Raw genomic sequence first — 22,143 nt, forward strand, 5'->3', positions numbered from 1 at the left:
GACTTGCATTAAGGGGGCGGGGCGTGATGGCATGAGGGGGCGGAGCGATGACATCAAGAACCACTGGCCCCTGTCATCAGCCATGGAGCAAACTTCGCTCTAGAGAGCTAATGACTTGGGGGGCTGCAGGAGAGACTGCAGGGGTCCCCAGCAGCAGGACCCCTGCGATCAGACATCTTATCCCCTATCCTTGGATGGGAGATAAGATATCTAGGGGCGGAGTACCCCTTAAAAAGAAAATTATTGCAGAGAGAAGTCTATTGGATCGAAACATTGAGTGCGTTGGTCCTGGAGGGACTTAATGAGATGTAATTATTTGGTATTTCTGTGAAGAGTTGATTTCAGAACTTCCATATACTGCTTCGTTAATATTGGGACCATATCATATTGTGTTTTTAACAGCAAATTGTTATTTCCCTGTGTTTTAACACACGATCTCATGTTTCAGAATTAAGTTCTCGCGAGAGGTGATTTGCTATGTACTCAGGGGGTGGGCAATAGGCCAATGTTTCTCAACCGGGGCACCTCCAGCTATTGCAAAACTACAACTCTCATCATGCCCGGACAGCACTGGGAGTTGTAGTTTTGAAACAGCTTAAGGCACCCTGGTTGGGAAACGCTGCCCCTTTTTCCCCCAATGACATCCATGTAACCTATTAAAGGGGGTATTCCAGTAAAAAACTAAAAACATTTTTTTTTTTCATATCCACTGGCTCCAGAAAGTTAAAGTGATTTGTAAATGACTTCTATTAAAGGGGTACTCCGCCCCTGGACATCTTATCCCCTATCCAAAGGATAGGGGATAAGATGTCAGATCGCGGGGGTCCCGCCGCTGGGGACCCCCGGGATCTACCATGCAGCACTCACCTTCAGCGGCTTCCGGAACCGCTGGAGGTCCTCAGGCTGAGTCCATCTCGACCACGAGGACGGAGCATAGTGACATCACGGCTCCGCCCCCGTGTGACATCACGCTCCGCCCCCTCAATGCAAGTCTATTGGAGGGGCGTGAAAGCTGTTACGCCCCATCCCATAGACTTGCATTGAGGGGGCGGAGCGTGACATCACACGGGGGCGGAGCCGTGACGTCACTTTGCTCCGTCCCCGTGATCGCCAGTAATCAGACCCGGAGCGAACACGCTCTGGGGACTGATTCTAACGGGGTGCGGCGTGGAAGATCACGGGGGTCCCCAGCGGTGGGGACCTCTGCAATCAGGCATCTTTTCCAATATCCTTTGGATAGCGGATAAGATGTCTTAGCGCTGGAGTACCTCTTTAAAAAGATCTTAATCCTTCCAGTACTTATCAGCTGCTGACGTTGAGTTGTTCTTTTCTGTACTGGAAAACCCCTTTATGTATAGAAAAATGGGGCATTGAGATGAGAGAACCTAGTCTCTATGTGCGCACTATGGGTGATATCAGTTTTTGTATTCTTTTATATTTTTGATACTGAAGATCATTTTGTACAAGGAGAAATTAATTACTAAAGAATTCATAAGAAAACCCAGGAGTGGTGAAGTGTGATTATTTATTACTACAGTTATTTGTGAATATGGATCAGAGCCTCCATTAGCTCACATTCTACCCTAGTGCCGAATAAGGTTTATCTCTATTCTAAAATAAGAACCGCACCCCTGTCTAGCCAATGTGTTGCCTGACGTGAAGACAGATTCCAACACCTCTTCCGTAATGCCTATAAATGTCTATTAGGAGTGCGGTGGACAGGAATTGGCCATTATGAAGCTTATACCTTGCTTGTTAAGAACTCACATCTACTACTACTACTAACCTGGCTGATACTGATCCCCGTCAGCTTCTCCACCGTTTCCGGCAGGCGGTTGAGTATTTCCAGGATTTCTCCGGTCATTTTGGTGGCTCCCATCTCGCCTCCACCACTGGACACCATTTTAATCTTGTTCACCTTAGTTAAGGGTTTGCTGATCTCCTCCACGATCTTGAAAAGAGAATCAAAATGAAATATAAAAAGGGGAATGGACAACCAGACTGCAGGGAAGACAAGAAAGCTCTAACCCCTGAGCACCATCCGCCATACATTTACCGTGCTGGTGCTAGGTAGGTAATGCCACACATGGGGCTGTGACTGCTCTGGAAAGAGCCGGTGCCATACACAATGGCCCTGATTTACTACTGTAAACCCGACATGTTTTGTTGGGTTGTGCGCCAGATTCTGGCACATTGCGTCAGAAGAAATTCTTTCTGCACCAGATTTGAAAAAAAAAATAAATAAATAAACTAACTCTCCATTTTACTGCGAAAACCTGAAAAGTGGGCGTGTCCCTGTTATTTTTCCAAAAACCAAACATATTTACTAAGGTTTCCACAGAAAATGTGGTGGATTTGAGCTGAGGAAAACCCGACAGATCAGAACATGTGTAAAAAACAAAGCAAAATGTAGGGAAACCTTAGTAAATACAGTGGAAAAAACATTGTAGGGAATTAAAACCCACAAAGAAAACTACACAACACTCTTAGTAAATCAGGGCCAATGGGTGTTTGCATTCACATCTCGTTTTTACATTACGGGTGCTAGATCCGGCTGGGGGAGGGGCAAACCGGGCTCTCCCGTACCCCAGCGGGACCAGCGCTGAACTCCGTTTACTTTAATGAGCCGACCGAAGTCAAACGGTGACTCCGGTCGGCTCATTTTTGACCCATATGCGGTTTCCTGACCGGACCTAAAACTGTAGTATACTACGCTTTTAGGTCCGCTCACAAAACCGGATACGGGTCAAAAATGAGCCGACCGGAGTCACCGTTTGACTTCGGTCGGCTCATTAAAGTAAACGGAGTTCAGCGCTGGTCCGGCTGGGGTACGAGAGAGCCCGGTTTGCCCCTCCCTCAGCCAGATCCGGCACCCGTAATGTAAAAACGAGATGTGAATGCAGCCTTACACACTAAGAAAATGGCCAGGATCTAATCCTGTGGTAGTAATTGTGGGGCTGCTTATAGATTTCTACAGTTACACCACACTGCCGCTCAGAAGCCAGAAGAAGACCGGGGCAGGAGGAAGGGAGAGCGATTCCAGCAGCACCAGGGGAGCAGTGGAAGGCAAGTTAAGATTATTTTAGTTCTCTTAATATAGGTTTTAGAAAAATAAATTCTGTTATCAACTCCAATAATACTTATTATCCATTCATTCATACAGAAAAAAATACGAGAGGTGTATTTGTGTAACGAATGGAGAATTAAAGGGGTATTCCAGTGGAAAAACACTTTTTTTCATATCATCTGGTTCCAGAAAGTTAAACAGATTTGTAAATCTTAATCCTTCCTTATCAGCTGCTGAAGTTGAGTTATTTTCTGTCTGTCTGACCACAGTTCTCTCTGCTGACACCTGTCTGTCTGTCTCAGGAACTGTCCAGAGTAGGAGCAAATCCCGATAGCAAACCTCTCATGCTCTGGACAGTTCCGGAGACAGACAGAGGTGTCAGCAGAGAGCACTGTTGTCAGACAGAAAAGAACAACTCAACTTCAGCAGCTGATAAGTACTAGTAGGAGTAAGATTTTTTTAATAGAAGCAATTTACTAATCTATTTAACTTTCTGGAGCCAGTTAATATGAAAAAAGTAAATATTCTGTTGCTGTATGTATATATGTTTTTTACTGGAATACCCCTTTAACTTATAGAGGAGTTCTCACCTGGGTTAAAGTTATATACATATCGCCCCTTCTAGCACATTTCTGAGACACAAGTAAACAATAAACACTACAAGGGGTAGGTGTACTCACCTCAGGCAGCTTCTCCAGCAACATGTCCACTATGGCAGCCTCCTTATACTGCTCGAAGGCTTCCGCCTTCTTGGCCATCTGCTCAGCATCGGCTCGAGCTCGGACTTCGACTGCATAGGCCCGAGCCTCCCCCTTTACCTGTGGGGAAGGAGAGAGAGAAGAGGAGAAGTGTAAAGAACCCAAACAGCTTACATTAAACCTAAATGTTTTTAGAGGTCCATATTGGAAGGGGTACTAACCCTGATGGATTCTGCTTCGGCCTCTGCTTTAGTGATGAGCTGTAATCTGAAAGTAAAGAATATCGAGTGAGGAGAGGCGAGGACAGACAACATGTGAGGATGGAAATACTAAAGCTGTGACCCCAAACATACACATAGGATGGTCCACCAAACCAGCTACCTCTAGCCAACCATCGACTGAATACAGGGACCTTCCAATTATGGTTGTCAGGGAAGCAAGGGAAAACACATGATCCTTTTGTTCTCAGGGAAGATAGGCCCTGACCAGTGGCAGACGGCAACAGCTTAAAGGGGTACTTCACTGGCCACTGGAACTAAACTCCAAACGCTGTTTTTGCGCTACAGGGGTCAGCCACGCCCCCTCAATGCAAGTCTATGGGAGGGGGCGTGACGGTAGTCACGCCCCCTCCCATTGACTTGCATTGAGGGGGCGTGACCATGACGACGAGAGGGGCGTGGCCGACCCCCACAGCGCCAAACGCTGGCCCTTTAATCCTCCATCTCTACTGGGGATATACGCATGTTCGATCAAGATGGAGTGTGTGTCCATAGAAGAGAGCTTAAGTTGTCACCCAAACATCCAAGGTGTATGACCAGGTTAACCCACCTCTCGGCCTCAGCCAGTTTCTCCAGTCGGTATCGCTCCGCTTCCGCCGGCTTCTTGATTTGGGCCTCCAGCTCCTTCTCCTTACGCAGGATTTCTTGATCTTGCAGTTGGATCTGCTGAGTCCTCTCCACCACCTGGACCTGAACCTTCTGCTCCTCAATCTTCTGCTTTGTTTTAGCCACCTACAACCAAGCAAAAGTGACCGGTTATCCGGATGCCTCCTTGGTTGTGTCAGGAACGGATGGAGACATCACAAGGCTTATACCTGTAACTGATAGGCCAGGTCGCTCTCTGCTTTCCTGGTGTTCACCTCCAGGTCATACGTGGCTTTCTTCAGCTCAAAGTCTCGCTGGGCTTTCGCCATCTCTATCTCATTGACGTACTGAGAAGATACCTTTGCCTGTTGAGCCTCCGCTTCCTGTAATGAAGAGAACAGATTAAAATATACCGTTTCGGGGTACGTTCACACGTACGCAGATTTCATGCTGCAGATTTCAATGCAAACTAAATGACTGAGCACAGCTCCTAATCTGCAGTTACAAATCCTGCGCATCAGATCTGCGCAGGATCCTGTACGTGTGAACGCACCCTCATGAAGTAAATATACATCATAGGGAGGAGAAGGGTTAATACGGGACAAATCGAACTTTAAATTGGCATCCTTCACTTATATTTACCATATATTGCAGTGTTTCCCAACCAGGGTGCCTCCAGCTGTTGCAAAACTACAACTTTCAGCATTCCCGGACAGCCGAAAGGAGATATCCAGTGCTGAAAAACGTATCTCCTATCCTAATGATAGGGGATAAGTTTCAGATCGCAGGGGGGTCCAACCGCTGGGGCCCCGGCTTGCTGGCCAGATAGCGGGTGTCTACCACCGCATGAAGCTGCACCCGACACGCCCCCTCAATACAGAACTATGGCAGAGCTGGAGATTGCCGAAGGCAGCGCTTCGGCTTTGCCATAGAGTTGTATTAAGAGGGCGTGTCAGCTGCCGCTTCATGCGGTGGTCAACACGCCCCCTTTCCGCGGGCTGCCGGGGCCCTGTACAGGAGATCGCGGGGGGCCCCAGCAGTCGGACCCCCCCGCGATCTGAAACTTATCTCCTATCCTTAGGATAGGGGATACGTTTTTCAGCACTGGAATACTCCTTGAAGGCTACTACCCAGCTCTCCTAGACTCCTAAATGGCCTATCAGAGTGGACCCCAATTTTGTAGCGCAGTGTTTCCCAACCAGCATGCCTCCAACCAGCATGCCTTCGGCTGTCCGGGCATGCTGGGAGTTGTAGTTTTGCAACAGCTGGAGGCACCCTGGTTGGGAAACACTGATATAATGTATTGTGAGAAAAAACAACAACAAAAAATTTTATAAATAATTTGGGAGGTAAAATGAGGAAAACACACACACACAAAAAATAAAATATTGTAATTTTTTGGTAGGTTTACTTCATGAATTCCCTGTGCAGTAAAACGATATTGGGGGAGATTTATCAAAACCCGTCCAGAGGGAAAGTTGCTGAGTTGCCCATAGCAACCAATCAGATCGCTTCTTTCATTTCTCAGAGGCCTTTTGAAAAATGAAAGAAGCGATCTGATTGGTTGCTATGGGCAACTCAGCAACTTTTCCTCTAGATGGGTTTTGATAAAACTCCCCCATTATTTTTACTCCGCGTGTCAGTACAGCGATACCCCAGTTATGTAGATTGTGGTACAACTAACACATTGCGTTTTATCCCCATATTCTGACCCTTATAACCTTTTCTTTTTCTTTTCTATAGAGCTGTGTGAGGACTGGTTTTTCTTAGAGTGAGCTGTAGTTTTTATTGCTACTATTTTTGGGGTACATACGACCTCTTACAGTTTTCTGGGAGAAAAGGACGTAAAGGCAGCACGAATGATGTGATATTATAAAGGTGTTTTTCCATCTCATTAAAGCGAAACTACAACATTTTGTGAAATAAATTCTACAGAGCGCAATTTTCCCCTCCCCCCGCTGCTCGAAACTCTGCATTACAAGGCCGAGACACCTTCTCAGTCTCCTAGGTAACCATATATAGCACAAGACCCTGTGTAATGTGATTCTACGGAGCCGGGTCTCCTCACGCTAAGTACGGTTACCTAGGAAACTGAGCAGGAGGTTTGGTCTCTTAATGCAGTTACGAGCATCATAGAGCGAGGAAAATGGCGCTCTGTTCAGGTATTTATGCGCTGATTAAAAAACATTCATTTAGAAAAATGACTGTAGTGCACATACAGGAAAAAAACTTAACCCTGTAAGTGGAAAAATACCCTAAATAATTTGCTATTAACCACTAAAGGACTCAGCCCATTTTGGCCTTAAGGATGCAGCCAATTAAATTTTTGCATTTTCTTTTTTTTCCTCCTCGCTGTCTAAAAATCATAACTCATATTTTCATCCACAGAACAATATGAGGGCTTGTTTTTTGCGCGACCAGTTGTCCTTTGTAATGACATCATTTATTTTACCATAAAATGTATGGCGCAACCTAAAAAATTATATTATTTGTGTGAGGAAATTGAAAATCACAATTCTGCAAATTTTGAAAGGTTTTGTTTTCACGCTGTACACTTTACAGTAAAAATTACGTTTTCTTTATTCTGTGGGTCAATAAGATTGAAATGATGACTACAAACTTTTCTATTATTCTATCGCTAAAAAAAAAAAAAATTATATATATGTATACCGTATATACTCGAGTATAAGCCGAGTTTTTCAGCACGATTTTTCGTGCTGAAAACACCCCCCTCGGCTTATACTCGAGTGAACTCCCCCACCCGCAGTGGTCTTCAACCTGCGGACCTCCAGAGCTTTCAAAACTACAACTCCCAGCAAGCCCGGGCAGCCATCGGCTGTCCGGGCTTGCTGGGAGTTGTAGTTTTGAAACCTCCGGAGGTCCGCAGGTTGAAGACCACTGCGGCCTTCAACATCATCCAGCCCCCTCTCACCCCCTTTAGTTCTGAGTATTCACCTCCGCTCGGCGCTGGTCCGGTCCTGCAGGACTGTCCGGTGAGGAGGTGGTCCGGTGGGATACTGGTTCCGGGCTGCTATCTTCACCGGGGAGGCCTCTTCTAAGCGCTTCGGGCCCGGCCTCAGAATAGTCACGTTGCCGTGACAACGACGCAGAGGTGCGTTCATTGCCAACGTACTTCTGCGTCATTGTCAAGGCAATGCCTCTATTCCGGGCCGGAAGCGCGGAGAAGAGGCGCCCCCGGTGAAGATAGCAGCCCGGAACCAGTATCCCACCGGACCACCTCCTCACCGGACAGCCCTGCAGGACCGGACCAGCGCCGAGCGGAGGTGAGTACTCAGAACTAAAGGGGGTGAGAGGGGGCTGGATGATGTTGAAGGCCGCAGTGGTCTTCAACCTGCGGACCTCCGGAGGTTTCAAAACTACAACTCCCAGCAAGCCCGGACAGCCGATGGCTGCCCGGGCTTGCTGGGAGTTGTAGTTTTGAAACCTCTGGAGGTCCGCAGGTTGAAGACCACTGAGGGCGAATGATGAGAAGAGGATGATGAAGGGGGGGTGTGGGGATGATGAAGGGGGGGTGGGGATGATGAAGGGGGGGGGGGTGTGGGATGATTACAAGGGGATGATGAAGGGGGGATGTGTGGGATGATAAGGGGATGATGAAGGGGGGGATGTGCGGGATGATAAGGGGATGATGAAGGGGGGGATGTGCGGGATGATAAGGGGATGATGAAGGGGGGGGATGTGTGGGATGATGACAAGGGGATGATGAAGGGGGGATGTGTGGGATGATAAGGGGATGATGAAGGGGGGGATGTGTGGGATGATGACAAGGGGATGATGATGAGGATGTTAATGACGGGTCTGGATGATGACAGGGGGGGATGAGGTATTTCCCACCCTAGGCTTATACTCGAGTCAATAACTTTTCCTGGGATTTTGGGTTGAAATTAGGGGTCTCGGCTTATACGGTATATATAATATATATATATATAAAAATTATATATATATTATATATCTTTTTTAACCAAATTAACATGCTTAAAAGGGGTACTCTTGCCCCTAGACATCTTATCCCTTATCCAAAGGATAGGGGATTAGATGTCTAATCTTGGCGGTCCCGCAGCTGCGACGTCTGTGTAGCGGGACCCCCACGATCTCCTTGCTGCACCCGGCATGCGTTTAGAGGGTCAGGTGAAGCGCCGGAGGCTCACGACGTCATGGCCGCACCCCGCTCGTGACATCACAGCCACGCCCCCTCAATGCAAGTCCATGGGAGGGGCGTGATAGCAGTCACGCTCCCTCCGATAGACTTGCATTGAGAGGGCATGGCCGTGACGTCATGAGCGGGGCGTGACCGTGATGTCATGAGTTTCCGCCTGGCATCGCCAGTCATCCAGCAAGGAGCGAAGTTCACTTCTTGCACTGGATGTCTGTGGAGCTGCAGCCAAGATCGCGGCCTTTGGATAGGGGATAAGATGTCTATGGGCAGAGTACCCCTTTAAAATTCCTCTGTTTTGATGACCTATAACTTTCTCATTTTTCCGTATACGCGGCTGTATGAAGGCTCATTTTTTACGCCGTGATCTGAACGGCAGTAGGAGAAGCCAACCAAGAGACAAGTCCGGAGGACCTTAGAAAAGGAATCCTAGAGAAACAGTCAAGAACTGGAAAAGGCCATCTGGACAAGAATGAAGACATGGGTTGGTGCTGTGTCCCCACAATGAAGGCTAAGAGAAAAATATTTTACAGGGAGTACAAAAAAAATAATAATATTTTCTCGGTCGCTCTTCATTGTGGGACACAGAGACGATGGGAAGTATCAAAGCAGTCCCTGGGGTGGGAAGAACAACACCAGAGGAAGGGAGTCAGTCGGGAGACTGAACCCCAGCTGGCCATAAGACTCATGGACGAGACCCAGGGCTAAAAGGCAACCGAGGCCTGGAACTGAGCGTCCGGCAGTTCCCACTGTCCATGGAGATTAGAAGAGACTCTAAACCAACAGGCCACAGAGAGAGACAAGAAGGGGCGATGCAGAGACCCGATGGGCCGAACCAACCTGGAAGGAGGTAGGAAACCAACTCCAAGAAGCACAGAACCAGACATACAAAGGGGGAGCCCAGTTGGGAACAAAAAAAGAAAAAGGGAACGACAAGAGAACCCCATACAGGGGACTAACCAAAACCATAGAATCTGGTGAGAAAACGCCAGGGAGAGCCAAAGGCGAGTCAGTCAAGGTGAAGACTAGAAACTTCTGGAAAAGAGACGGGAACCGGCTCCAGAGAGGCATAGTGCAAAAGATCCAAACCAAAAAGTGCCAAAAAACACCGTCCCAGGGGCACAGCGTGAGCACCCGGGAAGAAGAGTGGACTCAGAGGACACCAAACAGGCTGAACAGAGGAAAGAAACCACAGCCATGCTGCAGACGAAAAATGGCCTGACTGGAACAACCTGGTAGACAGACTTGCCATCCAACCCTGGAGTAAATGGACCCCAAAAGGAGGAAAAGGAAAGTAAGGTGTAACCCGGAAACCCGAATGGCAACATGGAACTGGAGATTCTCAAGACACCGGGAGGTGCCCCACATGTAGGAGGAGTAAAACCAACAACCGCAAAACGCTCCGGGAAACATACTGCTATGTCGGGACAAGAAGAAGAGCTGTACAGAATGACTGCCCCACAAGGGAATTGTGGAGAAACCTGGGCAGGTGCACTACACGTGCCCAGGACCGCAATCATCACGAAGGCCCAAAGTACTAGGAGGACCGACCCAGAAAATAAGGTACCCCACAGCAGTCTAGGAGTGAGCCCAAAACAACGATTAATTGGTCTTTGACCCGGCGGGCGGAGCGAACCAGAGCACCCCCAGCAACATCTCCTCAGGACGGAAATGGAGGGAAAAGCAAAAGGGGGCCCAGCTGGGACTCCCAGGCTCTGGCCACAAGAAGGTTACTCCAAAAGATCAAAGTGGCAGTGTAGCGCCACCGACACTGACAAAGGGAGGAATGAGCACAGAACAGGTCGTCGCCCCAGCAGGCCACATGCCCCAACAGAGGTATTCAACTGCCACAGACCTATGGAAAAAATTACACAGGAAGGCCTGAGGTACAGCCCCCCAAAAAGGAGGGGAGGAAGGCTCTACATGAGCAGGGTGTACAGCACATATGTAATGACACAGATATGGATACCTAATGATAGTAGAAGGGCACCAAGACTGCCACCACGAAGGGAACCACAGACATCCAAATGTGTGGAAGCATGGAAACCAGTCTCAGCACTCAACGGCATGCCACAACTATGCCCTGAGAAGACTAACGCTACGCTGTAAGAAAGGAGAACCAAGAGTGCTGCCATGAGGTCCATAGAACCTGAAAGAAATGCCCACACCCCATCTCTTAATGGCGCTACACACCAGAACTGCAGTTGCAGACTAAAGAGATGAAGCACGAATGAGGTGCAGGAAATATGCAGACACAGTCTGACTTACTGGTAGAAAGGTCTAATGAATCCACAGAGCCACTTCTTCGGAACTTCACACTGAAAGTGAGTCACCGGACGGCAGGAATGGGGAAGGTGACCTGGTGGATGAAAAAAAACTATGCAGACAGTCTGGCTAATAGGCATAGGGACCGTGGACACACCGATCCCGTCCTTGGAACCACACACTGAAAGTGGCTTACCAGCCCTTATCCATGATAGCAGCAGGCCTGTGGAGAGGGGGTGACGGCATTTTTGCTTGTTTTTTTAAAACACTTTTTATGTCCCCATAGGGGACTATCAATAGCAATCATTTCATTGCTAATACTGTTCTGTGCTACGCATAGGCATAGCACTAATCAGTTTTATCAGTGACCTTCTGCTCTGGTCTGCTTGATCTCAGACCAGAGCAGAAGACCCTGGGAGACAGCCGGAGGCAGGTAAGGGGACCTCCGTCTGGCAACTTGGATGATCAATCCCTGCGGGAGATCCGATCATCCAGTATAATGCCCGCATTGCTGCAGATGCAGTGATCTGAATTGATCATGGCAGACATCAGCGCAATTGCTGATAGCAGCCGGGACCTGCCATGCATTATGTGAGCACCGTTCTGGTGCTCGTGTCATGTACAGGACGTAAATGTACGACCGCATCAGAATGTACATTTACGTCCTGTGTCGTTAAGGAGTCAACCAGCAGTGTATATGTTTTTTATGGCGATCACTAAAGGGGATTTGAGTGCGCTGCCACCTTTTTATGGCATGCAAGAAACAGCGGAGCTTCCCTGCCAGAGATCTGGGGAACCCAGCTGTTATAATAGCCAGGCTCCTGCGCTAACTGCCAGGACCAGAGAAACCTCCAATCCTGGCAGTTTATCCCCTTACACGCTACGGTCACAATACAATAAGTTTAAATATAATAATTAAAAATAAATAAACTAAGTACATGTTCCTCCTCCAAGACAAAACAACCAAAATAAAAGATCACAAAGATTTGCAGGAAAAATTTATCAAAAAAATTGTAGCTCCATAAAAGGAAAAAAATATAAAATTATGGGTCAATGTGGCAAATTTCTTTTTGTTTCATAGTTTCCATTGTGCCAGTTACTATATGAGTAGAAACAAAAAAAAAAACGGTAATGAAACACAGTGAATAAACTTAATAAATACATGTGATTTTTACTGCAAGAAGATGTCCAGCGGTAAGAAACGTATCCCCTAAATGGATTAATGTATGATCGTAAGGGGGGGTTGTCCAACCATGGGGCCCTGGCGAGTTTCGTATCCAGCGCGTCAGCTGGTGAAAACACGCCCCCTCCATTCATCTTTTTGGAAGAGGTGGAGACACGTGAACATTGTAACTCCGCCTCTCCCACAGAGATGAATGGAGGGGGCGTCACAGTGGATGGATCCCTGCCGATCAGATATTTATTAAAGGGGTTCTCCACCATAAGATGATTTTAGTATGTACCTGGCAGACAGTATTGGACATGCTTAGGAAGGATCTGCGCTTGTCTTGGGGCTAAATGGCTATGCTGTGAGATTACCATAACGCTGTGGCTAGCTTTCTGTGAACTTGTATTTCCTGTTTTCAGTTTTCTTGTTTGCCTACAAATCCCATGATACCCTCTTCCTCCTTCCCACACATCAGCCACCCCACCCATCGAAACATAAATGAGCTGCAGACCTGTGGTTTTCAATCAGGGTGCCTACAGCTGTTGCATTAGTTGCAGATTGATCCCTCCACCCAGTGAAGCAGACAGGCTCCCTGTCATCAGCTGACTAGTGAGTCAGGTCTCAACCGCATTGCAAGCTGGGAAAAATCTGAGACAACAGTCATTTTGTACATTGTTAAAAATAAATATTGGGGTGAAAATCACATAAGAAATGTGAGAAAACCATCACACACAGGTACAGACACTATATTATTAACTACACTAACTTTAGAGCCCCTGTAGCATAGTCAAGTAAAAAAAAAATCCCGGAATACCCCTTTAAATTTCTTAGCGCTGGATAAAAATGAGTAAAAAAGAAATAAATAAAAAAAAAAATAATTATAATAATAATAATAAATAGTGAAGATCTATAAAAAATGTCCTTATATTTTCCTCCAATGCAAAGATGCATTCATGTATAGTTTACCTTAATCCCTGCATCTCTTTTGGCCACTGCTTCTCCAATTCTTGCATCCTTCTGCACCTGTGCTGTCCTGGCTTTACCTAGAGAGTGCAGGTAGTCCTAAAGGGAACCGGTACAATAGTAGGGTTCAGTATTAAGTCTTCATCTCGAACCCCTTCCCCTCCTCCTTTAGGGGAACCTTTACCCCCTTATTTACCTGATCATCATGGATGTCCTTCAGGGTGTAGCTGACAACGCTGATGCCCATATTCACCAGGTCAGAAGAGGCCACCCTGAATACCTGCTCAGAAAACTTCTGACGGTCCTTGTAGATTTCCTAATAAAAAAAAAAAAAAAGTTAAAAAGGGTCAAAATATGGAAGCCATAAAAACCAAAAAAAAACAAAAAACAAAAAAAACAAACAAAAAAAAAACCAATACAATATACATGCTCTAGATACGAGATTCCCAACCGGTGTGCCTTCAGCTGTTGCAAAACTACAACTCCCAGCATGCCCGAACAGCCTTCGGCTGTCCGGGCATGCTGGGAGTTGTAGTTTTGCAACAGCTGGAGGCACCCTGGTTAGGAAATAATGTCCTACACTATAACCTACCTCCACGGTCATGTGAGCCATGATAGCTCGCTGGTGACCCTCCAAGGTTTCCAGGGCAATGTGAGCCACTTCGTTCTCCGTTTTACCCAGGAACATTTGACAGGCGGCTGCAAGCATCTCCTTATTCTGCCCCTGGATCTTCACCTGTAGATGCACGAAGAAAAGTGACGCCATATGACCAAATCCTACTACTGTACAGAGCAGCACGCACATGGCGGCCGATCCTATCCTGCCCTTACCTGAGCAATGCCCGTGACCGAGATGGGCACTCCGTGTCTCGTATAGACCTTCTCACTCTTAACGTTCAACGTCAGGGTATTCAGGGAGATCCTATAGAAAATCACTACGTGAGAAGCTGTAGGTGTATAAACTTAAAAGGGGTACTCCGTAGGAAAACATTTTATTTTTTATTTTTGTAAATCAACTGATGCCAGAAAGTTAAACAGATTTGTAAATTACTTCTATTTAAAAATCTTAATCCTTCCAGTACTTATCAGCTGCTGCATGCTACACAGGAAGTTATTTTCTTTTTTAATTATTGTTCTGTCTGACCACAGTGCTCTCTGGTGACGCCTCTGTCCATATCAGGAACTGTCCAGAGCAGGAGAAAATCCCCATAGCAAACCTCTCCTGCTCTGGACAGAGGTGTCAGCAGAGAGCACTGTGGTCAGACAGAAAAGAAATTCAAAAAGAAAAGAACTTCCTGTGTAGCATACAGCAGCAGATAAGTACTGGAAGGGTTAAGATTTTTAAATGGAAGTAATTTACAAATCTCTAGGAAACAAAAAAGGAAGAAATATGTGCAGCTCACAATTATATCATCAAATGAGGACAAATGGGTAATGCACCTATACCTATGGTGCCAATAATAAATATTAGAAAAAGAGACAAAAATACCCAGACCTCAAGGAAGGTAAACTATATGAATCAATTGAAGGAAACAAGGATCGTGCTTCAATTATAATAGGATATACAGATTTTATTAAAAATTGATATAAAATATTCCACCTCACAAGGGGCCCCTTATGAGAGGAGTAGACAATGACCTAAAATAGACATCACTGGTAACTAATTAATATCCCAGAATGCACTATTATACTGGAACAGTTATAGACAAATTGCACTGAAATAGTGAAGGCAAAATATACTGATATGGACTGAAAGAGTTAAAGACCCTTGAATTGCCGGAAAGTCTCTTAGAAATCAGTCCTTTTCACTGGAGAGATGATAATGTAATATTGTGACAAGTTCCTCTTAATGGTTGACAATGAAACAATGTTTGGGGTGTTAGACTGAGGAAGTATTAGAGTTCACAGTTGCTGGTTTCACTGTATCACTGTGTCAGGACAGATAACAGGCAGCTTGGTGGTCCATTACCGGTCCTGAGAGCGGAGGACTCCCGTGAGGATGGATTGGTGGTCCATTACCGATCCTGAGAGCGGAGGACTCCCGTGAGGCTGGATTGGTGGTACATTACCGGTCCTGAGAGCGGAGGACTCCCGTGAGGCTGGATTGGTGGTACATTACCGGTCCTGAGAGCGGAGGACTCCCGTGAGGCTGGATTGGTGGTACATTACCGGTCCTGAGAGCGGAAGACTCCCGTGAGGCTGGATTGGTGGTACATTACCAGTCCTGAGAGCGGAAGACTCCCGTGAGGCTGGATTGGTGGTACATTACCGGTCCTGAGAGCGGAGGACTCCCGTGAGGCTGGATTGGTGGTACATTACCGGTCCTGAGAGCGGAGGACTCCCGTGAGGCTGGATTGGTGGTACATTACCGGTCCTGAGAGCGGAGGACTCCCGTGAGGCTGGATTGGTGGTACATTACCGGTCCTGAGAGCGGAAGACTCCCGTGAGGATGGATTGGTGGTACATTACCGGTCCTGAGAGCGGAGGACTCCCGTGAGGCTGGATGGATCTAGCACTTGGATGGTCACTGCAGGTGGGCTACCTCTGAGTCCCGACGCTGGCAGGCGTGGGGGATGGACACTTTCAGAGGTGGCACTCACTGGTGGAAAAGTCCTGCCGTGGAGAGGCAGAGGCAGAGGCATCTACTACCGGTCTGTTGCAGTCCTGGTCTCCACGGCAGGACTTTTCCACCAGCGAGTGCCACCTCTGAAAGTGTCCATCCCCGATGCCTGTCAGCGCCGGGACTCAGAGGTAGCCCACCTGCAGTGACCATCCAAGTGCTAGATCCATCCAGCCTCACGGGAGTCTTCCGCTCTCAGGACCGGTAATGTACCACCAATCCAGCCTCACGGGAGTCCTCCGTTCTCAGGACCGGTAATGTACCACCAATCCAGCCTCACGGGAGTCCTCCGCTCTCAGGACCGGTAATGTACCACCAATCCAGCCTCACGGGAGTCCTCCGCTCTCAGGACCGGTAATGCACCACCAATCCAGCCTCACGGGAGACCTCCGCTCTCAGGACTGGTAATGTACCACCAATCCATCCTCACGGGAGTCCTCCGCTCTCAGGACTGGTAATGGACCACCAAGCTGCCTGTTATCTGTCCTGACACAGTGATACAGTGAGACTAACTGTGAACTCTAATACTTCCTCAGTCTAACACCCCAAACATTGTTTCATTGTCATCCATTAAGAGGAACTTATCTCTCCAGTGAAAAGGACTGATTTCCAAGAGACTTTCCGGCAATTTAAGGGTCTTTAACTCTTTCAATCCATATCAGTATATTTTGCCTTCACTATTTCAGTGCAATTTGTCTATAACTGTTCCAGTATAATAGTGCCTTCTGGGATATTAATTAGTTACCAGTGATATCTATTTTAGGTCATTGTCTACTCCTCTCATAAGGGGCCCCTTGTGAGGTGGAATATTTTATATCAATGTTTAATAAAATCTGTATATCCTATTATAATTGAAGCACGATCCTTGTTTCCTTCAATTGATTCATATAGTTTACCTTCCTTGAGGTCTGGGTATTTTTGTCTCTTTTTCTAATTGACAAATCTATTTAACTTTTTGGCATCAGTTGATTTAAAACAAAATGTTTTCCAGTGGAGTACCCCTTTAAGAACAATAAACGGCAAGGTCCGGAGGGGTCTTACCTCTGAATCTGTTGTATGCAGGGGAGGACGAACACCCGTCCACCGGCTATCATCACTGGAGGACTCCGGCAGAAGCCTGAAAGACATCACGGATAGGTAAACTTTTCCTACATCATCATAGTGTGGCTCTAGTTATGGGACAAGACTCTAATCATTTATAGAGGTAATTAGAGGTTAAATTACTTTAAGGTCTGACCACTAGGACCCCCCTGCAGCCCTGGGTCTCCATAATGAATGGCGCATGTGAGTGTCAGCTCCATTTATTGTCTATGAAGCTTCCAAAGATTTGCGATGCGTGTGTTCAACTCAACACTATTCTTAACCCCTTAAGGACCAAGCCCATTTTCACCTTAAGGACCAGGCCAATTTCATTTTTTCCTCTCGCCTTCTAAAATCCGTAACTCTTTTATATTTCCATCTACAGACCCATATAAGGGCTTGTTTTTTGCGTGACCAATTGTACTTTGTAATGAAACCTCTGATTTTACCATAAAATATACGGCAAACCCAAAAGAAAATATTTTTTAAAGGGAGGAAATTTTAATGAACACCACAATTTTTCACATTTTGGAGGGTTTCGTTTTCACACTGTACAATTTACGGTATAAATGACGTGTTCTTTATTCTGTGGGTCAATATGATTAAAATGATACCCATGGCTAGATACTATTATGCCGCTTAAAAAAAAAAAAAAAAAAAATCTAAAACTTTTTGTACAAAATCAGTATTGCCCTATTTTGACCACCTATAACTTTTTCATTTTTCCGTATATAGGGCGGTATGAGGGCTAATTTTTTGCGCCGTCATCTGAACTTTTTATCGATACCACATTTGCATATATAAAACTTTTATATAATTTTTTATAAATTTTTTTAAATAAAATGTGACAAAAAAAAGTTGCATTTTTGGACTTTTGAAAAAATTTTAAGTTTACGCCATTCACTGTACGGGATCATTAACATTATATTTTGATAGTTCGGACTTTTACAAACGTGGCTATACCAAATATGTTTATATAAAAATAAATTTTACGCTTTTTGGGGGTAAAATGGGAAAAACTGACAATTTTTATTTTTATTGGGGGAGGGGATTTGTCAACTTTTTTTTTTCTTTTACATTTTTTATGTCCCCATAGGGGACTATCTATAGCAATCATTTGATTGCTAATACTGTGCAGTGCTATGCATAGGACACAGCACTGATCAGGATTATTGGTCATCCTCTGCTCTGGTCTGCTCGATCTCAGACCAGAGCAAGAGTCGCCGGGAGACGGCCGGAGCCAGGTGAGGGGACCTCCGGCCACCATTACAGATGATCACGGATGTCGGCCATTACCTGCGGGTCCCCGGCTGCTGATAGCAGCCGGAACCTGCTGTGTATGACGTGAGCACCGCTCCGATGCTCGCGGTCATACACAGGACGTAAATGTACGTCCTGGTACGGGAAGTCCCACCAAACCAGGACGTACATTTATGTCCGTGGTCGTTAAAGAGGTACTCCGGGATACAAAAACGTATCCCCTATTCTAAAGATAGGGGATAAGTGTTAGATCGCAGGGGATCCGACCGCTGGGCCTCGGCTCTCCTTCTAAAATGGAGCATGTTGACCATATGAAGTGGTAGCCGATGTGCCCCCTCCCATAGACGTGCATTGTGAGGTTTGAACGTGACGTCATGAGGGGGTGTGGCTACAATGTCAGAAGCTCAAGCTTTCGGAACAGTTTGTTCCAAACGCTGAGCAGCGGAGTACCCCTTAAAAAAAACCTGGTGTGATTAACGGGTTTAGGTTCTTTATATACTTTTAAAGACAAATTGACACACGCGGCTCGCCTGCCCACATCGGCCCTGTGTAGTTGTATCGCACATGCACCGTCAACGTGTATTACAAAGAGTCTGAGTTATTCAGAAGCTCAATGACTATGGCGGATGGTAAAACACTTTGACGCAGTATGCGCAGGACTACAGGTGAACCCTGTGGGTTAATCATAAAGAGGAGCGGACATAAATGAAGATGGGCATTGCAGCCTTGGGCCCCACCTCTTCTTTTATAAGCTTTTTTATGGATATAAAGCTCCCAAAAAGTCAGAGCAAAGGTATGCCTGGATTATACTCGTGAAGCCCTAGATCAATGTGTTTGCAGCGTAGCAAGAGAACTTTACTAATGACCCGGAGCCCTGTTCTGTAGATTGTGGGAGTTCCCGGCAATCTCAGACTTAAAGGGGTACTCCGCTGCTCAGCATTTGGAACAAACTGTTCCGAATGCTGGATCCGGGAGCTCGTGATGTCAGAGAGATGGGAGGGGCGTGATGGCTGTCACGCCCCCTCCTATAGACTTGCATTGAGGGGGTGGGGTGTGACGTCATGAGGGGGCGGGGCTATGACGTTACGAGCTCCCGGCGCTGGCTCCAGCGTTCTGAACAGTTTGTTCCAAACGCTGAGCAGCGGAGTACCCCATTAACCCTTATCCCCCATCCACAAGAAGTTTTAAAGGGTTACTCCGCCCCTAAACATCTTATCTCCTATTCAAAGAATAGGGGATAAGATGTCTAAATAGCAGGGGGTCCGACCTCTCGCGATCTCCAAGCCGATACCCCGGCATTCTGAACATTTATGTTCAGAATGCTGAATTGGGTGGCCGTGACATCGCATCACGCCCCCTCCATTTAGGTCTATGCTTGTCACGCCCCTTCCCATTGACATGACTGGAGGGGGCATGGCGTGATGTCATGACCACAGCCATCCGAGACCAACATTTTGAACAGAAATACATAGAACGCCAGGATGCCGGCCCGCAGATAGCAAGGGGTCCCAGCGGCCGGACCCCCCTCAATTAGACCTCTTATCCCCTATACTTTAGATAGAGGATGGGATGTCTAGGGGCAGAGTACCCCCCTTTTAAGGTTGTATTCACATTTTTGTCATAGTTCTGTGCCAGTTCCATCGTATGACACATCCAGACCTCACTGGGGTCAGTCTAGGTTTATTGCTACTTAGATGGTAAGATTTGTGTGACATGTTACTTCCCTAAGACACCAAGAACAGGTCCCCCAGTGTCACCCGCACCACCATCTGTACCAACAGGTTACTGTAGGTGACACTGATGACAGATTCCCTTTAAAAGGGGACTCCACTGCTCAGCGTTTGGAACAAACTGTTCCGAACGTTGGAGCCGTGTCGGGAGCTCGTGACATCATAGCCCTGCCCCTTTTAATGTCATGCCCCGCCCCCTCAATGCAAGTCTATGGGAGGGGGCGTGACGGCCGTCACGCCCCCTCCCATAGACTTGCATTGAGGGGGCGGGGCGTGATATCACGAGGGGGCGGGGAGTGATGTCAAGAGGGGGCAGGCCTATGACATCACAAGCTCCCGACGCGGCTCCAACGTTTGGAACAGTTTGTTCCAAATGCTGCGCAGCGGAGTACCCCTTTAAGTTGCATAAAATAAATGCGTCAAAAAGCTTATTACTCCTGAACCACTTAGCTGGCCAAAGCAACAAAGTGTCTAAAATACAGAAAAGTATTTTGCAAAAAAAATAAAATAAAAGACAATGCCAGAAATCTGCCATTGATGCAATGATACATTCCCTCCTTGTGCATTTATGTGCACCCGGGTGTTGCTGTATCTCCCTAACTAAATCACACAGTTATAGATCACATGACCAGGACAGGTAAACAAAGGTTTATGTTGGATGACAGCAAGCAGAGATCTTGAGCTGACACAGAACATACATTGGGAAATTGTCTATTAACTCCTCAGAGTACAGAGAATCCGGGCTGGAACATGATCTTACCTGACACCACCATGGCTTCATTCGGTCCACAGGTATAAAACACCATCTAAAAAGGGGAAGAAAAACAAAAAATACTGAATGTTTGTGGCATAAAGTAAAAAAATTATTTTCAGAATTCTCAGCTACATTTTTGGATATAAGGCCGTGTTTTCCAACCAAGAAATCAGGGACTTGTAGTAACTGCATGTGGGGCTGTTGGAACATGATGGGAGTTGTAGTTTTGCTTAACTGGAGCGTCACAGGATAGGGAGCACAGACTTGGGATGACAGGTTTCGTTTGCTATTCCCATTAATATGTGTTGGCACTTAAAGGGGTACTCTGGCCCTAAGACATCTTATCCCCTATCCAAAGGATAGAGGAAAAGATGTCTGACTGCTGGGGACCCCTGCGGTCAGACATCTTATCCCCTATCCTTTGAATAGGGGATAAGATGTCTTAGGGCCAGAGTACCCCTTTAAACCAGTGTTTCCCACTACCTCTAGCTGTTGCAACTCGAGTGTTGTAGTTTTGCAACAGCTGGATGCACACTGGTTGGAAAACACTGAGATGTGTCGCTCGCGCAGATCTGTCTCACATCCCTTCCTGTAAGAGGAAGTCATCACAAGACTGTTGCACCCAACGTGACTCCAGATTACATCATTGCTGGATTCCTGGTCTTAACTGTAGCAAATCTTGTGCAACTTCCACTGAATTACATAAATCATAAAAGGTACAGGGCTCCACAATGTAAGGTATAGACTGATGGCTTCCTACTAGCCAGCTATACAACATATATGAGCACAGAGCTCCACCATGTAAGGTAAAGACCGATGGCTTCCTACTATCCAGCTATACAACATATATGAGCACAGAGCTCCACCATGTAAGGTATAGACTGATGGCTTCCTACTATCCAGCTATACAACATATATGAGCACAGAGCTCCACAATATTAGGTAAAGACCGATGGCTTCCTACTATCCAGCTATACAACATATATGAGCACAGAGCTCAACAATGTAAGGTATAGACTGATGGCTTCCTACTAGCCAGCTATACAACATATATGAGCACAGAGCTCCACCATGTAAGGTATAGACTGATGGCTTCCTACTAGCCAGCTATACAACATATATGAGGACAGAGCTCCACAATATTAGGTAAAGAGCGATGGCTTCCTACTATCCAGCTATACAACATATATGAGCACAGAGCTCCACAATATTAGGCAAAGACCGATGGCTTCCTACTATCCAGCTATACAACATATATGAGCACAGAGCTCAACAATGTAAGGTATAGACTGATGGCTTCCTACTAGCCAGCTATAGAACATATATGAGCACAGAGCTCCACCATGTAAGGTATAGACTGATGGCTTCCTACTATCCAGCTATACAACATATATGAGCACAGAGCTCCACAATATTAGGTAAAGACCGATGGCTTCCTACTAGCCAGCTATACAACATATATGAGCACAGAGCACCACAATGTAAGGTATAGACTGATGGC

At 46.4% G+C, this 22,143-nt stretch overlaps 1 protein-coding gene across 3 annotated transcripts in view; it reads right to left on the reverse strand.

Moving 5' to 3' along the window:
* The window catches only part of FLOT1 (flotillin 1), a 42,931-nt gene that overhangs the window by 13,514 nt on the left and 7,274 nt on the right, over nt 1-22,143 (reverse strand). For all 3 annotated transcript variants that reach the window (XM_056539300.1, XM_056539302.1, XM_056539301.1), the window contains exons 2-12: nt 20,649-20,694; nt 16,860-16,935; nt 14,030-14,120; nt 13,791-13,934; nt 13,395-13,514; nt 13,202-13,297; nt 4,859-5,011; nt 4,594-4,775; nt 3,987-4,032; nt 3,748-3,885; nt 1,787-1,951 (exon numbers count right to left, since the gene is read on the reverse strand). In XM_056539300.1, coding sequence (XP_056395275.1) covers nt 1,787-1,951; nt 3,748-3,885; nt 3,987-4,032; nt 4,594-4,775; nt 4,859-5,011; nt 13,202-13,297; nt 13,395-13,514; nt 13,791-13,934; nt 14,030-14,120; nt 16,860-16,935; nt 20,649-20,694 — 1,257 coding nt within the window. The remainder of the gene's footprint in view (nt 1-1,786; nt 1,952-3,747; nt 3,886-3,986; nt 4,033-4,593; nt 4,776-4,858; nt 5,012-13,201; nt 13,298-13,394; nt 13,515-13,790; nt 13,935-14,029; nt 14,121-16,859; nt 16,936-20,648; nt 20,695-22,143) is intronic.

The sequence above is a fragment of the Hyla sarda genome, chromosome 9, assembly GCF_029499605.1.
Source record: "Hyla sarda isolate aHylSar1 chromosome 9, aHylSar1.hap1, whole genome shotgun sequence".
NCBI classification, from domain to species: domain Eukaryota; kingdom Metazoa; phylum Chordata; class Amphibia; order Anura; family Hylidae; genus Hyla; species Hyla sarda.